The sequence below is a fragment of the Mobula birostris genome, chromosome 1, assembly GCF_030028105.1.
Source record: "Mobula birostris isolate sMobBir1 chromosome 1, sMobBir1.hap1, whole genome shotgun sequence".
NCBI lineage: Eukaryota > Metazoa > Chordata > Chondrichthyes > Myliobatiformes > Myliobatidae > Mobula > Mobula birostris.
In genome coordinates this window covers 96,602,240-96,621,653 of record NC_092370.1, presented here as the reverse complement: position 1 = coordinate 96,621,653, position 19,414 = coordinate 96,602,240, and the positions used below count along the sequence as shown (strand labels likewise).

At 41.2% G+C, this 19,414-nt stretch overlaps 1 protein-coding gene across 4 annotated transcripts in view; it reads left to right on the top strand.

Moving 5' to 3' along the window:
* tsnare1 (T-SNARE Domain Containing 1) overlaps window positions 1-19,414 on the top strand; it is a 997,034-nt gene that overhangs the window by 644,033 nt on the left and 333,587 nt on the right. For all 4 annotated transcript variants that reach the window (XM_072267235.1, XM_072267104.1, XM_072267180.1 and 1 more), the window contains exon 8: window positions 10,876-11,064. In XM_072267235.1, the coding sequence (XP_072123336.1) occupies window positions 10,876-11,064 (189 nt within the window). The remainder of the gene's footprint in view (window positions 1-10,875; window positions 11,065-19,414) is intronic.

Genomic DNA, 19,414 nt, shown 5'->3' with positions numbered 1-19,414 from the left:
AGGTGGAATTTAATGCAGACAATTGTGAGGTGTGGCACTTTGGGAGGACTTACACAGTGAATAGTCGGGCTTTGAGGAGTACAATCGAACAGACACATAATTCCTGGGAATACAGACACATAATTCCTTCATCACAGGTATATAGGGTTGTAAAGAAAGCCTTTGGCACATTGACCTTCATAAACCAAAGTATTGATTACAGAAGTTGGGTTATGCTGGAATTGAATAAGACACTGGTGAGGCCTAATTTGGAGTATCATATGCAGTTTTGGTCACCTACCTATGGGAAAGATGTAAACAAGGTTGAAAGAGTGCCGAGAAAATTTACAAGGATGTTGCCAAGACTTGAGGAGCTGAGTTATAGGGAAAGATTGAACAGGTTAGGACTTTATTCCCTGGAGTGTAGAAGATTGAGGGGAGATTTGAAAGAGGTGTACAAAATTATAAGGGGTATAGATAGGGTAAATGCAAACAGATTTGTTTTAACTGTGGTTGGATGAGACTAGACTGGATGTCATGGGTTAAAGGTGAAATGTTTAAGAGGAACATGAGGGAGAACTCCTTCACTCAGAGGGTGGTGAGAGTGTGGAATAAGCTGCCAGTGAAAGTGGTGAATGTGGGGTAGATTTTAACATTTAAGAGAAGTTTGGATAAGCAACTGGATAGGAGGGGTGTGGAGGGCTGTGGTCCTGGTACTCGTTGATGGGACAACACATATTAATAGTTCAGCATGGATTGGTTAGCCGAAAGGGCCTATTTCTGTGCTGTTATGTTCTATGACTCTCTGACAAATCAAGTTTCAAAGGTACATTTAATATCAGAGAAATGTATACAATATACATCCCGAAATTATTCTTCTTCGCAACCATCAACGAAAACAGAGGAATGCCCCAAAGAATGAATGACAGTTATATGTTAGAACCACAAAGCACCCCCTCCCAACTCCCCCTTCCCATGCATAAGCAGCAGCAAAGCAACGATCCCCCCCCCCCACCAGCAAAAACGCATCGGTGCCCCCCACCGAGCACTCAAGCGTGCACCAAAGCATCAGTAAAGACATAGACTTGCAGTACCCCAAAGACTACTTGTTCACCCGGTAATATGACATACCACAGGCTCTCTCTCTCCCTAATAAGGGAAAAAGGGGTGTTTTTGTTTCACAGTGAGAGGAGAGACATAACAAACAACTCGCTGATTTACGAAGTCCATTACGACACTTTTTCCGAGCTCTGTGCCCAAAGAACTCAGGTCTCTGGGCACACATTCAGCAGCCAGCTTGCTGCTTTTGATCTTCTGTCTTCCACGACACACCAATTCCCTGCAGAGGCGCCGATCATGAGTCTGCCCGCTTCCAGAGCCACAAAATCCTGGAAATCTGAAGGCGTGCTAATCTTCTAGGTTGCGTCCTTGGTATCTCGAATAATGGCCTTTCATGAGACCCCAAGAGTGGGTCCCATTCCCACAAAGAACTGAAGTCAGCGTCTTCAAAAGAACCCTGAACGGGAAAAATAAAGATATTAAAGATAGGAATAGAGCTGTTTCTGAAGATACAAGCAAAGGAGTCACTGTGAGGCGCCATTAGCTCCTTAGCTCCATAACTCAGTAACAACATTCATGAGCGCTGCTGGCTAACTGTTGTATTCCATGTAAGCTGCTATAACATCTGAAATACTACAGAGACTTGGTCAATCTTTGATATTTCCTGTGTTTCAATAAACTCAGTCAGGGTATATGACAGCCTAGTAAAGGAGCAGGGTATTAATAAACATTTTTCTTTCATTTAACGACAACTGACAAGATCATCCCAAACTAAATTTCATTTGACAGGGTGGTGGTGAGTCACTGCCTTGAACTGCTGCACTCTCTTTTATTTAGACCCAGCAAAGATAGAGTTACAGCATCATAAAACACTGAAATTTATTCTCTCTCATCACATGCCAACATTCTTTTTTCTATCTAAACCAATTACATTTTCCTCCATTAGGGCCACATCCTCCTATACCTGGCCTAGTCTGTATTTGATTCCACCACCTCCTCTGCAGCATGATCCAGGTATCAACCAGTCTCTATGCAAAAAAACAGATTCTCCCTCCTATCAGTCATCTGAACCCCATGTTTTTGATGCTCCTGTGATGGAGGAGATGAAGGAGCAGTGATAGCTTTCCAATCCAGGATAGCGTGTGAGTTAGAAAGGACGTTAGAGATGATGCACCTGCTCCCCTTTACTTTCCAGGTGATTGCAATGGGAAGGTTGGAGGGTGTTGGTGAGTTGCTGAAATTACTTTTGTGGGTGCAGCTATGGTGGAAGGGGTGAATCAAGAGCTTTTTTTTTCTTGGAGCTTTATCCTGCAGTCTCTGAAAATTGTTAAAGTTCCCTTGAAAATGTTCAGAGTAAGTCAAGAAGTTTGCCCAGTACCCCCAAAATGGATTTAAGCAAATAAGCAACCATTCATTTTCTTCCTATGGACCTGCAATATTTTCAGTTCACTCTCATCGTCCATTTCATCCATAGGGATCCAACTTTACTCAAGGATATCAAAAAACGTTTAAATAACATATAATTCCCTGGTTAAGATTTCTACTGCTTGGTTGTGAGATATTTTTATTTAGCAGTTTTCTGCAAAAGCAGTGTGTCTTGTTAATAGGACTGTTTTGGCTGCAGCTAAATTTTATGGAGCCATGTTGTCCAACTTAGGAATCTTATGTCAGCCAATCAGGATTGTCTTGATATGTGTGGTAGCTTTCTGCCAGTGAGATGCGATGGCAAATTTAAGAGGGCTGGGCTGGATCAGATTTCTGAAGGACAGTATTCTGGTTTGATATCTTTTGGTGCAGGAGGGGGGTTGCTGCAGTCTGCTGTTCAAAGGAGAGACCCAATTGTAAGGAGTGTTTTATGCTGATGAACGGCTCCAATGAGGAAGGGCCAGTACTCCTGAGAGAGCCAATTTGTTTGAAATGGTCTTCGAGGGAAACTCGGACTGTGGCAGGTGCCTTCTTGCAGACTGTGGGTTCAACACATAAGGAAAGCAATACACCTGACTACTCCAGAAATGAGCTGCAACGTTCATGTGCACATTTAGACTGGTTTAACTGTACTGGGTTCTTCTAATTTTCTTTTTCTATAACTATACGTTAAAGTTGGAAATTTGGTAAGTATACAGGTTTTTTTGTAACTTTATGCTGCTATATGTTATCTCATAATTTTCTGATGAACAATATCTTTGCATAGAGCAATACTTACACAGCATTCACTACTATTGAACGTTATATAATGAGCATTCTAACTTTCCTGCTCGGTTAAACACAAATCATACCCACCCTAGATATTTATTGCTGATGAAAGTTGGCCTTCTCACTGCTGAGTCACATGGCTGTTAGCAGAGCCATGTGAACTAACGAGTTCACTAATGAGCCAAGTTTGTATACAAGCCCTGGTAGCAGGGTTGCAAATGTAATCGGCATAAAAAGATAGAATGAAACCCAAAATATCTGGTATATTCTCTTCTCCAAACTATCATGAGTTTATTTTTCCATGAATATTATTCATTGAGAGAGCTTTCTGATTGCACTTCAGTTGACTCATTGTTGGAATTATTCTTGTTCCTAGGCATATTGTGTTTGTCCAGCTAAGTGGCACTACTAACAGTGATTCACTTGACAAGATTCGTTGCCAAGCCAGTAAGAGTGAGCCCTTTTCAGGCACTTACTAATTTTCAGCTGCACAAGATCCAACTCTGCTGATTGCATGGGAAATCACCCCTGAATTACCAGTGCTGACTCTGCTGGCAACCCGGGATGAATACTTGATGTAGGCTGCAGGAAAATTTCACGAGTTGGCGCTGTGAAATTCTACATTTCAAAATCAAGTGTGATATTTTGTACAATTAGTAGACGCAGATGTATCGTCGTAAATCGTTCAGTGGGAGATTGTGTTATCACTCTCTCTACTAGCTCAAACATTTTAATGATAAAGGAAACAGTTCAACTGATGAAAGTGTCCTGATGAAGGGTTTTTGGCCCAAAACAGCAACTGATGATTCATTTCCATCGATGCTGCCTGATTTGCTGAGTTCCTCCAGCATTTTGTCTGTGTGTTTCTCTGGATTTCCAGCATCTGCAGAATCTCTTGTGTTTATAAATTAAACTCTTCCTGCTTGTTTTGAGATTAATTCCAACAATTTACAGATCTGATATATTGCTTTGCTCCCAAATGAATTCCTTTTTCCTAACTTTCTTCCATGGATTATTTTTTTGAATAATGCTAGCTGTTTAGCACCACCCGTCAGATGTCGCACTAGCTGTGCCTCATTCTGTTACATATAGATCTCTGTGCCACACTTGCTGCACTGGATCGGCTTGGGCTGTTGCATCCCTGAATCCCCAAATGCTGGATGCTATAAACAATCATGCATGTTACCGTCAATGCACAACTAATGAAAGTAAGAACTTCCCAATAGGAATGACAAAACTAAGAAAAGAAAATCAAAACTTCAGTGGATAAAAGTAGAAAGAAATGAGAGAATAATCAAAGAAAATATGTTGTCTTTACCCTTCAACTAATCAATTCTTGAACCGACAGACAAAACCCTAAACACTCCAGTTTAGCAACACTATGATCACACTGATCACTTTGCACTGAAGTGGACATCTTTTACTCTGTTTTTTTCTTGTAAAAATTATGTTAATTTATTTAAAATTTTTGTTTTCCTTTTGAATATTGCTTATATGAAGCTATGTGCCTGTGATGTTTCTGCTGTTAAGTTTTTCATTATACCTGTGCATAATGTACTTGTGCATGTGACAATAAACTTGACTTTGATGTTGACAAACAGAATAAGCCACAAGGTGTTTCATCATGAGCCAATAAGATGAAAACCTTTTGTCACATACAGCAAACATGTGTTAGAATCATAGAAAAGCGCAGCACAGAAGACCCTTCTGCCCATCTAGTCTGTGCCGAGCAATTTAAGTTGCCTACTTCCATCGACCTGCACCAGGATCATAGCCCTCCATACCACTACCATCCATGTACCTATCCAAATTCCTCATAAATGTTGAAATCGAGCTCGCATGCACCACTTGCACTGGCAGCTCGTTCCACACTCTCATGACTCTCTGAGTGAAGAAATTTTCCTCATTTTCCCCTTAAACTTCTCACCTTTCACCCTAAGCCCATGACCTCTAGTTGTAGTCTCACCCAACCTCAGTGGAAAAAGCCTGCTTGTATTTACCTTGTCTATACCCCTCATTGTAGTGTACTTCAGAAATCTGCCTCACTCCTCTGGGCCTGGAATGCATAGATTCCCAAAAAAAAAACAGTTTATGGACCCATGCTTACCTTGGCCCCATGCCCAATTCTTCTGATTATTCTCTTTTCTTCAACAACATTGTTAATGGTAACTGTGTCAAGTGGCCTTTCTCCAGTGTAGAGCACCAAGAGTGAGAAAGCTTGGGTTTGTAGCTCATTAAACAAAATTTAGACATTGCCCATCCACTTTTGAGCAATGGTAGCCAATATGAATGGAAACCTGTATAGCTGTCTTCTTCCTTGTGGGTTGATCTAACTTAGTCAGTGCCAGAAAGGCAGAGCAATTACACCAACTGAACTACAGAGGGAGTGCTTGCACTCTTGACATGGAGCTCATTATTCCTCCTGGAATAAAACATCTGGCACAGGCATTAACTTGCACAGCACTGGTTGCTTCAGCAGTGGACAATTAAAGATTTACTTACCATGGAAGAAAACACAATACAGACTGTTGTGGTGCTCTTTCATACTTAACTACTTCCTAGCATGAGTCACTGTTGTGCTTTTGACGCATTTTCAGTATCAGATGTACAAAATGACATTATATCTCTTGCAATAATGATTTTCAAGTTTCCTTCAGAATAACTTATTACTGGCAATTTCTGTGACAAATAGACTTCAGTAGTGCACACTGAGCTGGGACCAAGCTACAATTCCATTATGGCACAGCAGCATAATGGTTGGCATAACACTTTACAATACCAGCAATCCAGGCTCAATTCCCACTATTTTCTGTAAGGAGTTTGCACACTCACCCTATGACTGTATGGGTTTCCTCCACCACTCTCTTTTCATCCTAAATTCGACAAACGTACCGGTTGTAGGTTAATTGGTCATTGTAAATTGTCCCATGATTAGGCTAGGCTTAAATGGAAGGTTATGGTGTTGTGGCTGAAAGGGGCACAAGGGCCTATTCCAGGCTGTACCTCAATAAATAAATACATTAAATAATTCCTCTTTGTCCTTTGGACACCTATCTCACCTGCTAAAAGTCATGCCAGTATCCAGTCCCCCTCATCAGCCCTGTCAACAGTACAGTCCCTGATCTAACCTAATAACTTTCAACTACATCAGGCAGTTCACTGGTGGCCCCTGGCCCAGTTAGGTTCAAGGACTCCAATCCTTGCTATTTACCGGATCCCTAGAACTTAATTGATCTCTGACCCCAGGCTTCGAGCAGAGTTCACAACAGCTCCTTTCACCTCTGATCATTTCAGTATATGCTCTCTGTGAAAAATGGACATGATTAGAGTCACCCTAATGAATTACTGAATTCACACTACAGTCTTAGTTAGGGAAAAAATGGAAAACAGAGGTTTGTTGTTTAACTCTTCATGTAATAAACAGGAAGGTATTAAGTTACACATATGATAAACAGAGTTAATTATGCATTTTTGCTGTTTTAAGCTTAGAGTGGCATTGAAGGTGTCCAAAGATATTAAGACCATAAGACAAAGGAGCAGAATTAGGCCATTCAGCAAATCAAGTCTGTTCCGCCATTTCATCATGGCTGATCCTGGATCCCACTCAACCCCATACATCTGCGTTCTCACCATATCCTTTGATCCCCTGACTGACCAGGAAACTCAACTTCCACCTTAAAAAAAACCATGGACTTGGCCTCCACTGCAGTCTGTGGCAGAGCATTCCACAGATTCACTACTCGCTGGCTGAAAAAAATTCCTCCTTACCTCTGTTCTAAAAGGTCACCCCTCAATTTTGAGGCTGTGCCCTCTAGTTTTGGATAACTCCACCATAGAAAGCATCCTGTCCACATCCACCCTATCTAGTTGTTTCAATATTTGGTAAGTTTCAAATGAGATCCCCCCACATTCTTCTAATTTCCAGTGAGTACAGGTCCAAAGGTGCCAAACACTCCTCATATGTTAAACCCTTCATTCCCGGAATCATCCTCATAAACCTCCTCTGGACTCTCTCCAATGACAACACATCCCTTCTGAGATATGGCCCCAAAACTGCTGACGGTACGCCAACTACGGCCTGACTAATGTCTCATAAAGGTTCGGCATTATCTCCTTATTTTTATATTCTATTCCCCTTGATATAAATGCCAACATTGCATTTGCCTTCTTTACCACAGACTCAACCTGTAAATTAACCTTCTAGGAGTCTTACATGAGCATTCCTAAGTCCATCTGCACCTCTGATGTTTGAAGCTTCTCCCCATTTAGATAATAGTCTACACTATTGTTGCTTTTACCAAAATGCATTATCATACATTTTGCGACACTGTATCACTAATGGCTAATGGGAATCTGCCCGTTTTTGCCCATTCTTCCAATTTGTCAAAGTCCTGCTGCAATCACATTTCTTCCTCAGCAATACCTACCCCACCACTTATCTTCATATCATCCACAAATTTTGTCACAAAGCCATCAATTCCATTATCCAAATCATTGACAAGCAATGTGAAAAGTAGTGATCCCTGAGGAATACAACTAGACACTGGCAGCCAACCAGAAAAGGCCTCCTTTGTTCCTACGCGGTGCCTCCTGCCTGTCGGACACTCTTCTATCCATGCCAGTATCTTTTCTGTAATGCCGTAGTATTTTATCTTGTTAAGCAGCTTCATGTTTGGCTCCTTATCAAATGCCTTCTGAAAATCCAAGTAAATGACGTCCACTGATTCCCCTTTGTCCACCCGGCTTGTTAATTCCTCAAAGAACTCGAACTGATTTGTCAGACAAGATTTCCCTTCACAGAAACTATGATAACTTTGACTTATTTTATCATTGGTCTTCGAGTACCCCAAAACCTCATCCTTAATAATAGACTTCAACACTTTCCCAACCACTAAGGTTAGGCTAACTGGCCTATAATTTCCTTTTTTTTTTGCCTTTCTCCCTTCTTAAAGAGTGGAGCAACATTTGCAATCTTCCAGTCCTCCAGGAATTAAGTGGTTCTTGAAAGATCATGACCAATGCATCAGTTATTTCTCTCAGCACTCTGAGATGTAGTCATCTGGTCCATGGTTTTTCAGTTTGCCTAGCACTTTTTCCCTTGTAATAGCAATGACACTCTCTCCTGCTCCTTGGCACTCACGGACTTCTGGTACACTGCTAGTGTCTTCCACAGTAAAGACTGATGCAAAGTACCCATTAAGTTCATCTGCCATTTCTTTGTTCCCCATTACTACCTCACCAGCATCATTTTCCAGTTGTCCAAATACTGTATCAACTCCCTTTTACTCTTTATATAACTGAAAAAACATTTAGTATCCTGTTTTATGTTACTAGCTAGTATTTCACCTTTTCCCTTCTTATAGCCTTTTTTAGTAGCCTTTTTTAGATTTTAAAAGCTTCCCAATCATCCAACTTTCCACTCACTTTTGCTACCAAATTTGCCTTTTCCTTGGCTTTTATGCAGTCCTTAACTTCCCTTGTCAGCCACAGTTGCCTACCCCTGCCATTTGAGAACTACTTTTTTTGTGGGACGTATCTATCCTGCGTCTTGTGAACAATTCTCAGAAACTTCAACCATCTCTGCACTGCCGTCATCCCCGCCAGTATCCTCCTCCAATCCACCTGGTCAAAATCCTCTCTCATGCCTCTGTAATTCCCTTTATATAATCAAGTCAAACTATGAAATGTCACCATCTATTTCAGACATATACTTTGAGTAGCAAATGCTTCATGTCGCGCACCTTAGCTGGAGTAGTAAAACTGGCAGTTTTACAAGTGCAGATATTGTGAGGGGATTGGCATCGAGTTTTGGAGCAGAATCTGAAGCAGCTACAGAGGTTCTGTAGCAAAATAAAATGAACTGCTGGAGGAAGCCACTGTGTCAGGCAGCACCCATGGAGGGGAATGTGCAGTCGATGTTTCTGGTAAAGACCTTCATCTGAACTGACCCACTGAATAGCTTCTTTTGTTTTCAATCCAGATTACAGCATCTGTATTCTCTTGTGCATACAGGGAGTCTGCAGTTCATTTTATTTGCCATTAACCTACAGCAGGGGATAACTTCAAGTTGGAAATTAATCTACCAGTATTTTCAGAGATATGGGAGGAAATGGAGTTTTTTTGCTTTTTTTTCACTGACTATAAAATAATTCATTTCCAGCCTTGGATCGACTGGCACCTTCAATCAGTTTGTTGAAGCAAATAATCACCATTGTGACTACTGGTGTTCCACAGGGATCTGTACTGGACCTCTGCCGTTTATAAATGACCTGGATCATAATGTACATTGGTGGGTTAGTGAGTTTTCAGATATTACAAAGATTCATGGTGGTGTGGATAGCACAGAAGACTGGCAAAGAATATAGTGGATTATAGATCATTTGCAGATATGGGTGGTGAAATGGCAGATAGAGTTTAACCTGGCCAAATGTGAACTGTTGCACTTGTTAAGTCAAATATAAAGAGAAATACACTGTTAAGGGCAAGACCCTTAACAGTGTTGATGAGCAGAGGGATTTTGGGTTCTAAGTTCATAACTCTCTGAAAGTGGCTACACAGGTTGATAGGATGGTTAACAAGGCAGATGGAATGCTTGCCTTTATTAGTCAAGGCATAGAGTCACCCCAGGCTCTGGGGAGGGTGCAGAAGAGGTTTACCAGGATGTCGTCTGGATTAGAGGGCATGTGCTATAACGAGAGTTTGGACAAACTTGGGTTGTTTTCTCTGGAGTGCAGAGACTGAGGGGAGATCTGATAAAGGTTTATGGGATTGTGAGAGGTATAGATAGAGCAGACAGATAGTATCTTTTTCTGAAATTTGGTATGTCTAATACCAGTGGACATGCACTTTAAGTAAGAGGGGGTACATTCAAAGGAGCAGTGAGGGGCAAGTATTTTACATAGAGAGTAGTGGTGCCTGGAATGTGCTGCCTGGAGGTGTGGTGGATTTAGATACTTTAGGGACTTTTAAGGGATGCCTAGATAGGCACAAGAATGTGTGGGAAATGGTAGGATATGACCATTGTATAGACAGAAGGGATAAGTTTATTTGGCCATTTGATTATTAATTTAATTGGTTTGGCACAACATTGTGGACCAAAAGGCCTGTCCCTGTGCTGTACTGTTCTAAGTTCTATGTCCTGTGTTCTAAATGAGAGATTGAGTGTGCGGAGCCTAATATTCAGTTCTTGCCATAAGTAAGTCTGATTTATACACCCATGACTTATGGAACTATACCATTAAATCTACTAGATAATTGTCTTATTGAACAGAAGACACTCAGAATCCTCATGGAGATATTCATCACTGTGATTCCTGAGAAACCAGTCATGTTAAATGTGAAATCACAACTGTCAATAAATCCTGACGAAGGGTCTCGGCCTGAAACGTCGACAGCACCTCTCCCTAGAGATGCTGCCTGGCCTGCTGCGTTCACCAGCAACTTTGATGTGTGTTGCTTGAATTTCCGGCATCTGCAGAATTCCTGTTGTTTGCCAATAAATTCATTTTGTTCATAAATAATACAATGTATGCTACGTGGAAGTTTTAGCTTGTCAATTTGGCAGTCTTAACAGTATCTGTTGCATGGTTCTATCTGTATTTATGTTTAAAACTTCGATATTTAATGGAATTCTCCTTATTGCAGATTGCCGAGAATCCCTTTACAGAAGTTAGTGATGAAGATGAGTTCCTTGGCAGAGGCCACAGTAAATGGCAGGCCACAGCTGAACCTTCAGATCGTGGGCAGGCCCAGAGCCAGGCTTTCCTTTCAGAGGTCACAGAGGATGAAGTTGAATCGATAAAACAACGAGAGGAGGCATTATTGCTGATTGAGGTGAGATATTGCAAGTGGGACTATTGATCATCACTGGTGATTGCAAGGTTTAGATTTATTGATTGATGTACCTGTGTCTAATGTCAGTCTGATCAATTAATAGGAAGAGGACATGGGTTGTTGCACTAGCATTTAACCATTTCTGCTTGGTGGGTACTGTATTTCATGAATGACAGCATTACCTAAGGTAATTTCCTCAATTCCAGTCAGTATAATTCCAATTCTGATTTTAATCAGCTCTTCTGAGTGATTAGCAAATGTTCCTATAGATCTCTACTTGCAATTTTAACTCTGGCCTGAATGGTATAGTAATTGTGCCTTTGTCCAATCTGAAAATTTAGTGAGAAGGTCTGAATCATTTATGTCTCTCCTCCCCTTCCCAACATTAAGACCCATCTGAAAGCTCCCCTTAATAACTTGCCTCCTACTGCAAATTGTTTCTTTGGTGATACAGCCTCCTAACCTAACCAGGCCTCTCTTCAAACCCGTCTGGCTTTACAGCCAGTTGAATTCCCCCAGAGTTTTGGCTGGTGATATCACACTTTTAAAAGTATCTGCATTTCCTACTGTCCATTTCAGGCATGTTTGTCGCTCACTCCTTTCCCTGACAACCTGAATAATTTCACCAGTTTAAACAGCCCCTTCAGTTTATGGTTTACTATGTAAATCCCTTGTCACTTCAGGCTGAATCAAATATAAATAGCAACTGTGTACATGAATAGCTCCCTCTTGGAAATTCAAACCATACATACCATTCTTGCCAATTTGCCCAAGTATATTCTGTGCATTCAAGGCCCTTACACAGGAACAGGATTTATCTGGAGAGCTGACACCAGAAATAAGAATGCGAGGCTACATGTTCTACTGCACAGAGAACATGTCATTGATTTCTTGCACAAGGACCAAACATGGGCAAATCGGACTAATTCTCACTCAGTGACAGCAAAACATAAGAGCTGATTATCAACTACAGGAGGAAGAAGCCAGCGGGCCATGAGCTAGTCCTCTTTAAGGGATTAGAGGCACAGAGGGTCAGCATGGACCAGATGAGTGAAGGGCCTGTTTCAGTGCTGTATGATTCTGAGTCTAAGAACACAATAAAGTCTGCAGATGCTGGAAATCCAAGGCAACACACACACGATGCTGGAGGAATTCATCCCAGGCAGCATCTATGGAAAAGAGTAAACTGTCAACGTTTTGGCCTGAGACCCTTCATCAGGACTGCAAAGAGCTGATGAAGGTTCTTGGCTCAAAAAGTCAATTGCTTGCTCTTTTCCACAGATGCTGCCTAGCCTGCTGAGTTTCTCTAGCATTTTATGTGTGTTGCTCTAAGTCTAAGTATGGTTTTAAGCAATTTGCTTAGTGTTCATTCCAATACCCATATCCCTGCAGATGTCTTTCAGGCGCCACTCTTTTGTTCTGTTTTCTGCCAGCTCTGACCCTATCAGCCTATTTTTCCCTTCCCTGATGCCTCTCCATCCTTCAGTGCCCTTAACCCCACATTCAGTACCTCTACCACCCTACACGTGATGTACAGCAAACCTGTGTTCATTCACTGACTTTGCAATGCTATCCAAGGGTTTTCTATTGATCGTGACACTGTGGACTTTGTGAATGATGAAATTTGGCTGTCAGTGACCTCGCACAATGCAATATCTAGTGCCAGTATAATACATCTTAAGGCACAAAAATATTTCTGGGGCATATAGCTCTTTCCATGTATTTATCAAGATTTCAAGGTTCAGTATCAGGTTCACTGAATACAAAGCTTGAATCAGGCAGAAATTAAGCTGAAGTGTCTAGGTTCACGATGAGCATTTGCTGTCAGCTATTTAAATATCATTTCTGATCTTTTGTGCTTCAGCTGCAAAGCTTTGACAATAATCAGAGTAGACACACTGAGTTCCTTTAGTCTGCAATACATGGTCTAAGCATGATTACAATGTCACCGCACAGAGCAGAGATAGTTCTCCCCTAAGTATCCTTGACAACAGCCTGGTTAAGTATAAGGAGAACATCATTATATCTTTGCTTCTTTAGTGTGCAGTGCTTTTTGAAGTTTAATGTCATTCTTGTGTTGCCAGCTTTCTTTCTCTCAAAGGTTTAGTGAACATTTATTGTCAAAGTGTATATATAGCATACAATCCTGAGGTGCTTCTTCCCACAGACAGCAAAAAAACAAAGTAACATTATGGAACACATTCAAAGAAAACATCAAACACCCTACACTGGAGGGAGTTTGGATGGAAAAACTTGATAAGATATTTTATTGCACCCTCTCAGAAATCCCATTGTGATAGTAACCTCCCTGTTTGCTGGAGAAATTGTGGAAATCAAAATGCAAACCATTATCATATTTTCTGGGATTGCCCCATTATCATAGACTATTGGAGTGGGACACACAATGCCCTACAAGACATTTTTAAATGTGAAATACCCTTAGAAAGTAAGACCATATATTTTGGGTATGTACCTCAAGAATGGTTGAAAAGAGATAAATATTTAATGAATATACTGCTGGTGGCTGGTAAAAAGACACTTACCAGGAAATGGTTATCACAGGAGAGCACAACTTTAAACGCATGGATGGAAATTCCAATGGACATTTACAAAATGGAGAAGATAATGGAATCTGTTAATCATGAGCTGGAACAATTTGATTCATACTGGGAAAAATGGTTCAATTACATAACACCTCATAGGCCTAATTTTATTCTCACAAATCAATGAATATGTTGTAAAAAGATCACTCCCTACTTGTACGTAGTTTTCTCCTTTTGCTTGTTCTTTCTTTTCCCCTCTTTTCTATAGGTGTATACCACAGATAAATATTATGTGGAGATTTGTGGCAAATATGATTATATGATATATATGTACAATATCTGAAATACATCTGATGGAAATGTTTGTTTGATGATGAACTTCAATAAAAAATAAATTACAAGGAAAAGAGAATAAATCACGTAAATAACAAAATACGAGCACAAAACACACAAAACATAAAACATTGAAACACGGAGTCCATGAATCAGTCTAGAATATTCAGTTTAGTGCAGTTCAGTTCTATTTTTTGTTGACTGCAGTCCATAGTGCCGGCCCACCCTGATTAAAATCACACAAAATAACAAAAATAAAGGAGAAACCAGAAACCAGAAACACATATAACACGAACTGCAGAGTCCAATTCACAAACCACATCGATTAAACCTTGCCCAAAACCAAAGACTCCAGCACCATGCTCCGGCAGCAGCGGATGAGAGGGAAAGAGAGATCGATGAAATGCAGGCACCATCCTCCGGCAGCCAAGAGCAAGAGGGAGAGAGAGAGACCGGTTGCATGCAGGCAGACAGCCCTGAAGACCTGCTTGTCTTCCAGTCTCATCCTAATTGCTTTCAATCTTGCTCGGCACTTTGATTGGCTAGAAATGTAGTCAATCATGGGCTCCAAATTTCTTGGTCTCCAGGGGCCAAACCACACCGAACTCCCTTGCAGATAACAAAGCACTAGAGTGCTCAATCGGCCTGAAAACACACCATAAAAATGTAAACAATCGGTTTCAATCGATGCAGCTTAGTAGTAGAGTCATATCTGAAAGAAAAAGCAGTATAAGTAGTAGTTTCATGAAGGATGTCATCGATGTTCACATCATACGCTGGTGCCATCTTCTTCATATCTCTTTTAAGCATTAAGCTAAGCCACCGCCTGCAACCTTTGATCATATCTGTCAATGTTCATACCATTGTTAATTTCTTAAGCAGAGAACTGAACTCAGGTTGATCAGTAATTTTAACCTCAATAGTTGTGGTCCCTTGCCAATGGTTGTTGCGTTTTGCAATATTATAATGGTTACTGATTTTTAAAAGTATCCCTCTGACGGTGGATGCTTCGGTAAAGCATGTTGCATATCTAGTGTTACATGCTCAAGGAGATCGTTTTTTTTTTGTGAGAATGATATAATGGTCTTTTGGAGGTCACCTGATGTGATTTTCCTGCCGATGTGAGGTCACGTGATGACACGTGCCCCGTGACTATATAAGGGTCAACTCAGGTGACGCAGTAGGTTTTTGAGTTTGTAGATTTCCAGGTAGAACGTGTTGTGCCTCCGTTTCTGTTGCGTGTTTGTTTTTGGGACGCAGTTTCATTTTTAAAACAGAAGGTGCATTCTCTTACAAGATATGGCATTTGGACTGGAAATTTGTGGCTGGAAGTGCCAATTTACTCAATTCCAACAGTTTTGAAGGGAGAGTGAAGAATTCATCGAAGTGAAGGATCGAGAGAAGTTGGCATCATTTGGGCAGTTTAATAAAGGATCGACCTTATTGAGTCTTTGTTGAAGAGAAGCTGCATCAAGATAACTCTTGCAATAGCGCAATGAGTTCATGCACAAAGGCTCTCTCTCTAAAAGGAATTTAAGGTCAGTCGATTTAAACTGTTTATTTTCGGCATCGGGAATCTTGTGGACAGAACCGGCAGTAAAAGTGCGTCTGTGAAGAAATCCTTCTCCAGAGAAGTCTCTCCCAATTGAATGTGTAAAACTGTTGGACTTTCGAAGTTATTGCTTTAAGAACTATATCTGACTGTATCACTTCAAGAACTGTTTTCTCATTTAACGCTTTAAGAACCAGAGCCGAGTGGAGTTGATGAACGACTGCGTACCTGTTTAACCTCCGGTTAAAGTTTTCCTTTGTGTTTTTTTTTCCCTTATCACTTATATGTGTTTAATAAATGTTTGGTTGTTTTCATAAAACCTGTCTCGATTAATATTCATTGTTTCATTGTTGCCGGTAACGTAACACTAGATATTTACATATTCTACTAAATGTTCCTGTGATCTTTTCTATGTTATTCCTCTTCAATCCAACTTCATTCAGTACAATCTTCAACCATTCTATCCCCTCCCTGAGTTGAAACACAAATCACTACGTTGAACAATACTTTAACTCATGTTCTTACGAAATATCCATGGAAATTGCCATATTCTTTCCATCTAGACCTTGATGTCATTTGTTCAACGCTATGGTGTATTTTGCTACTCTGCAGTGTTCTGTATTCTTGATCATCACATAAACCCTTCTGTAAGAAAAGGAAAAATTCTGGCTCAAATCAAAAGAATGATTTAAATGATATACTCAATAACTCATTTTTTAAGTGTTGGGGTTGTCTAAAAATTAGGTGATCAGATGGAAAATATGGTGCTCTTACCAGATTTCTTTTGTCTAGTGATTTAGTGACAGGTTTGTATCTCTGCTACCCTTTCACAATATGCTGGCCATCATCGAAACAGAGAAACACAGAAGACCTACAGCACAATACAAGCCCTTCGGCCCACAAAGCTGTGCCAAACATGTCCTTACCTTGGAAATTACCTAGGGTTACTCATAGCCCTCTATTTTCCTGAGCTCCATGTACCTATCCTGGAGTCTCTTAAAAGACCCTATTGTATCCGCCTCCACCACCGTCTCAGGCAGCCCATTCCACGCACTTACCACTCTCTGCGTAAAGAACAAACCCCTGACATCATCTCCTCTGTACCTACATCCAAGAACCTTAAAACTGTGCCCTCTCGTGCTAGCCTTTTCAGCACTGTGAAAAAACCTCTGACAATCCATATGATCAATGCCTCTGATCATCTTATACCACTCTATCAAGTCACCTTTCATCCTCCATTGCTTCAAGGAGAAAAGGCCGAGTTTACTCAACCTATTCTAATACGACGTGCTCCCCAAACCAGGCAACATCCTTATAAATCTCCTCTGCACCCTTTCTATGGTTTCCACATCCCTCCTATAGTGAGACGACCAGAAGTGAGCACAGTACTCCAAGTGGGGTCTGACCAGGGGGCTAAGTAGCTGCAATATTACCTCTCGGCTGAAGGTCAATGCACCATGTGCTTTCTTAACTATAGAGTCAACCTGTGCAGCAGCTTTGAGTGTCCTATGGACTCGGACCCTAAGATCCCTCTGATCCTCCACACTGCCAAGGGTCTTACCATTAATGCTATATTCTGCCATCATATTTGACCTACCAAAATGAACCACCTCACACTTATCTGGGCTGAACTCCATCTGCCACTTCTCAGTCCAGTTTTGCATCCTATCAATGTCCCACTGTAATCCCTGACAGCCCACTACACTATCCACAACACACCCAACCTTTGTGTCGTCAGCAAATTTACTAACCCATCTCTCCAATTCCTCATCCGGGTCATTTATGAAAATCACGAAGAGTAAGGGTCCCACAACGGATCCCTGAGGCACACCACTCACTGGTCACTGATCTCCATGCAGAATATGACCCGTCTACAACCACTCTTTGCCTTCTGTGGGCAAGCCAATTCTGGATCCACAAAGCAAAGTCCCCTTGGATCTCATGCCTCCTTACTTTCTCAAAAAGCCTTGCATGGGGTAACTCATCAAATGCCTTGCTGGAATCCATATACACTACATCTACTGCTTTACCTTCATCAACGTGTTTAGTCACATCTAAAAAATTTCAATCAGGCTCGTAAGGCACAACCTGCCTTTGACAAAGCCATGCTGACTATTCCTAGTCATATTATGCCTCTCCAAGTGTTCATAAATACTGCCTCTCAGGATCTTCTCCATCAACTTACCAACCACTGAAGAAAGACTCACTGGTCTATAATTTCCTGGGCTATCTCTACTCTCTTTCTTGAATAAGGGAACAGCATCCGCAACCCACCAGTCCTCTGGAACCTCTCCCATCTCCATTGATGATGCAAAGATCATCGCCAGAGGCTCAGCAATCTCCTCCCTCACTTCCCACATTAGCCTTGGGTACATCTCATCTGGTCCTGGTGACTTATCCAACTTGATGCTTTCCAAAAGCTCCAGCACATCCTCTTCCTTAATATCTACATGCTCAAGCTTTTCAGTCCACTGTAAGTCATCCCTACAATCGCCAAGATCCTCTTCTATAGTGAATACTGAAGCAAAGTATTTATTCAGTACCGCTATCTCCTTCGGTTCCAGACACACTTTTCCACTGTCACACGCGATTGGTCCTATTCTCTCACGTCTTCCTCTTGCTCTTCACATTCTTGTAGAGTTGCTTGGGTGCTTGGGGTTTTCCTGAATCCTGTCCGCCAAGGCCTTCCCATGGCCCCTTCTGGCTCTCCTAATTTCATTCTTAAACTCCTTCCTGCTAGCCTTATAATCTTCTAGATCTCTATCATTACCCGGTTTTTTGAACCTTTCATAAGCTCTTATTTTCTTCTTGACTAGATTTACAACAGCCTTTGTACACCAGGGCTCCTGTACCCTACCACACTTCCCCTGTCTCATTGGAACGTACCTATGCAGAACTCCACGCAAATATCCCCTGAACATTTGCCACATTTCTTCCGTACATTTCCCTAAGAACTATTTCCAATTTATGCTTACAAGTTCCTGCCTGATAGCATTATATTTCCCCTTATTCCAATTAAACACTTTCCAAACTTGTCTGATCCTATCTCTCTCCAATGCTATGGTAAAGGAGATAGAATTGTGATCACTATCTCAAAAATGCTCTCCCACTGAGAGATCTGACACCTGACCAGGTTCATTTCCCAATACCAGATCAAGTACAACCTCTCCTCTTGTAGGCTTATGTACATATCGTGTCAAGAAACCTTCTTGAACACACCTAACAAACTCCACCCCATCTAAACCCCTTGCTCTAGGGACATGCCAATCAATATTTGGGAAATTAAAATCTCTGACCACAAGAACCCTGTTATTATTACACTTTTCCAGAATCTGTCTCCCTATCTGCTCCTTGATGTCCCTGTTACTATTGAGTGGTCTATAACAAAGACCCAGTAGAGTTATTGACCCCTTCCTGTTCCTAACTTCCACCCACAGAGACTCCATAGACAGTTCCTCCATGACTTCCTCCTTTTCTGCAGCCGTGACATTATCTCTGATCAGCAGTGCCACTCTTTTGCCTCTCTCCCTGTCCTTTCTGAAACACTGAAAGGCCTGGCACTCAAAGTAACCATTCCTGCGCCTGAGCCATCCAAGTCTCTGTAATGGCCACAACATCGTAGCTCCAAGTACTGATCCATGCTCTAAGCTTATCTGCTTTATGAATTATGAAGTATGAATTAAATAACACAGATTATCACACAGCTCATATCTGGGAGTTTGTTATCTGCAAATTAGCCGCCATGTTTCCTCTATAACAGTCATAACCACAAAAATCACTTCATTGGCAGAAAAATACTTTGGAATATCTTGAAGTCTTCGCTAGTTCTCTTTTCTCACACACACACACACACACATACACACATAGGTGAAGCTGATAGAATAGATGCTACGTTGTGGCTTGTTGTGATGTTCAATACAGT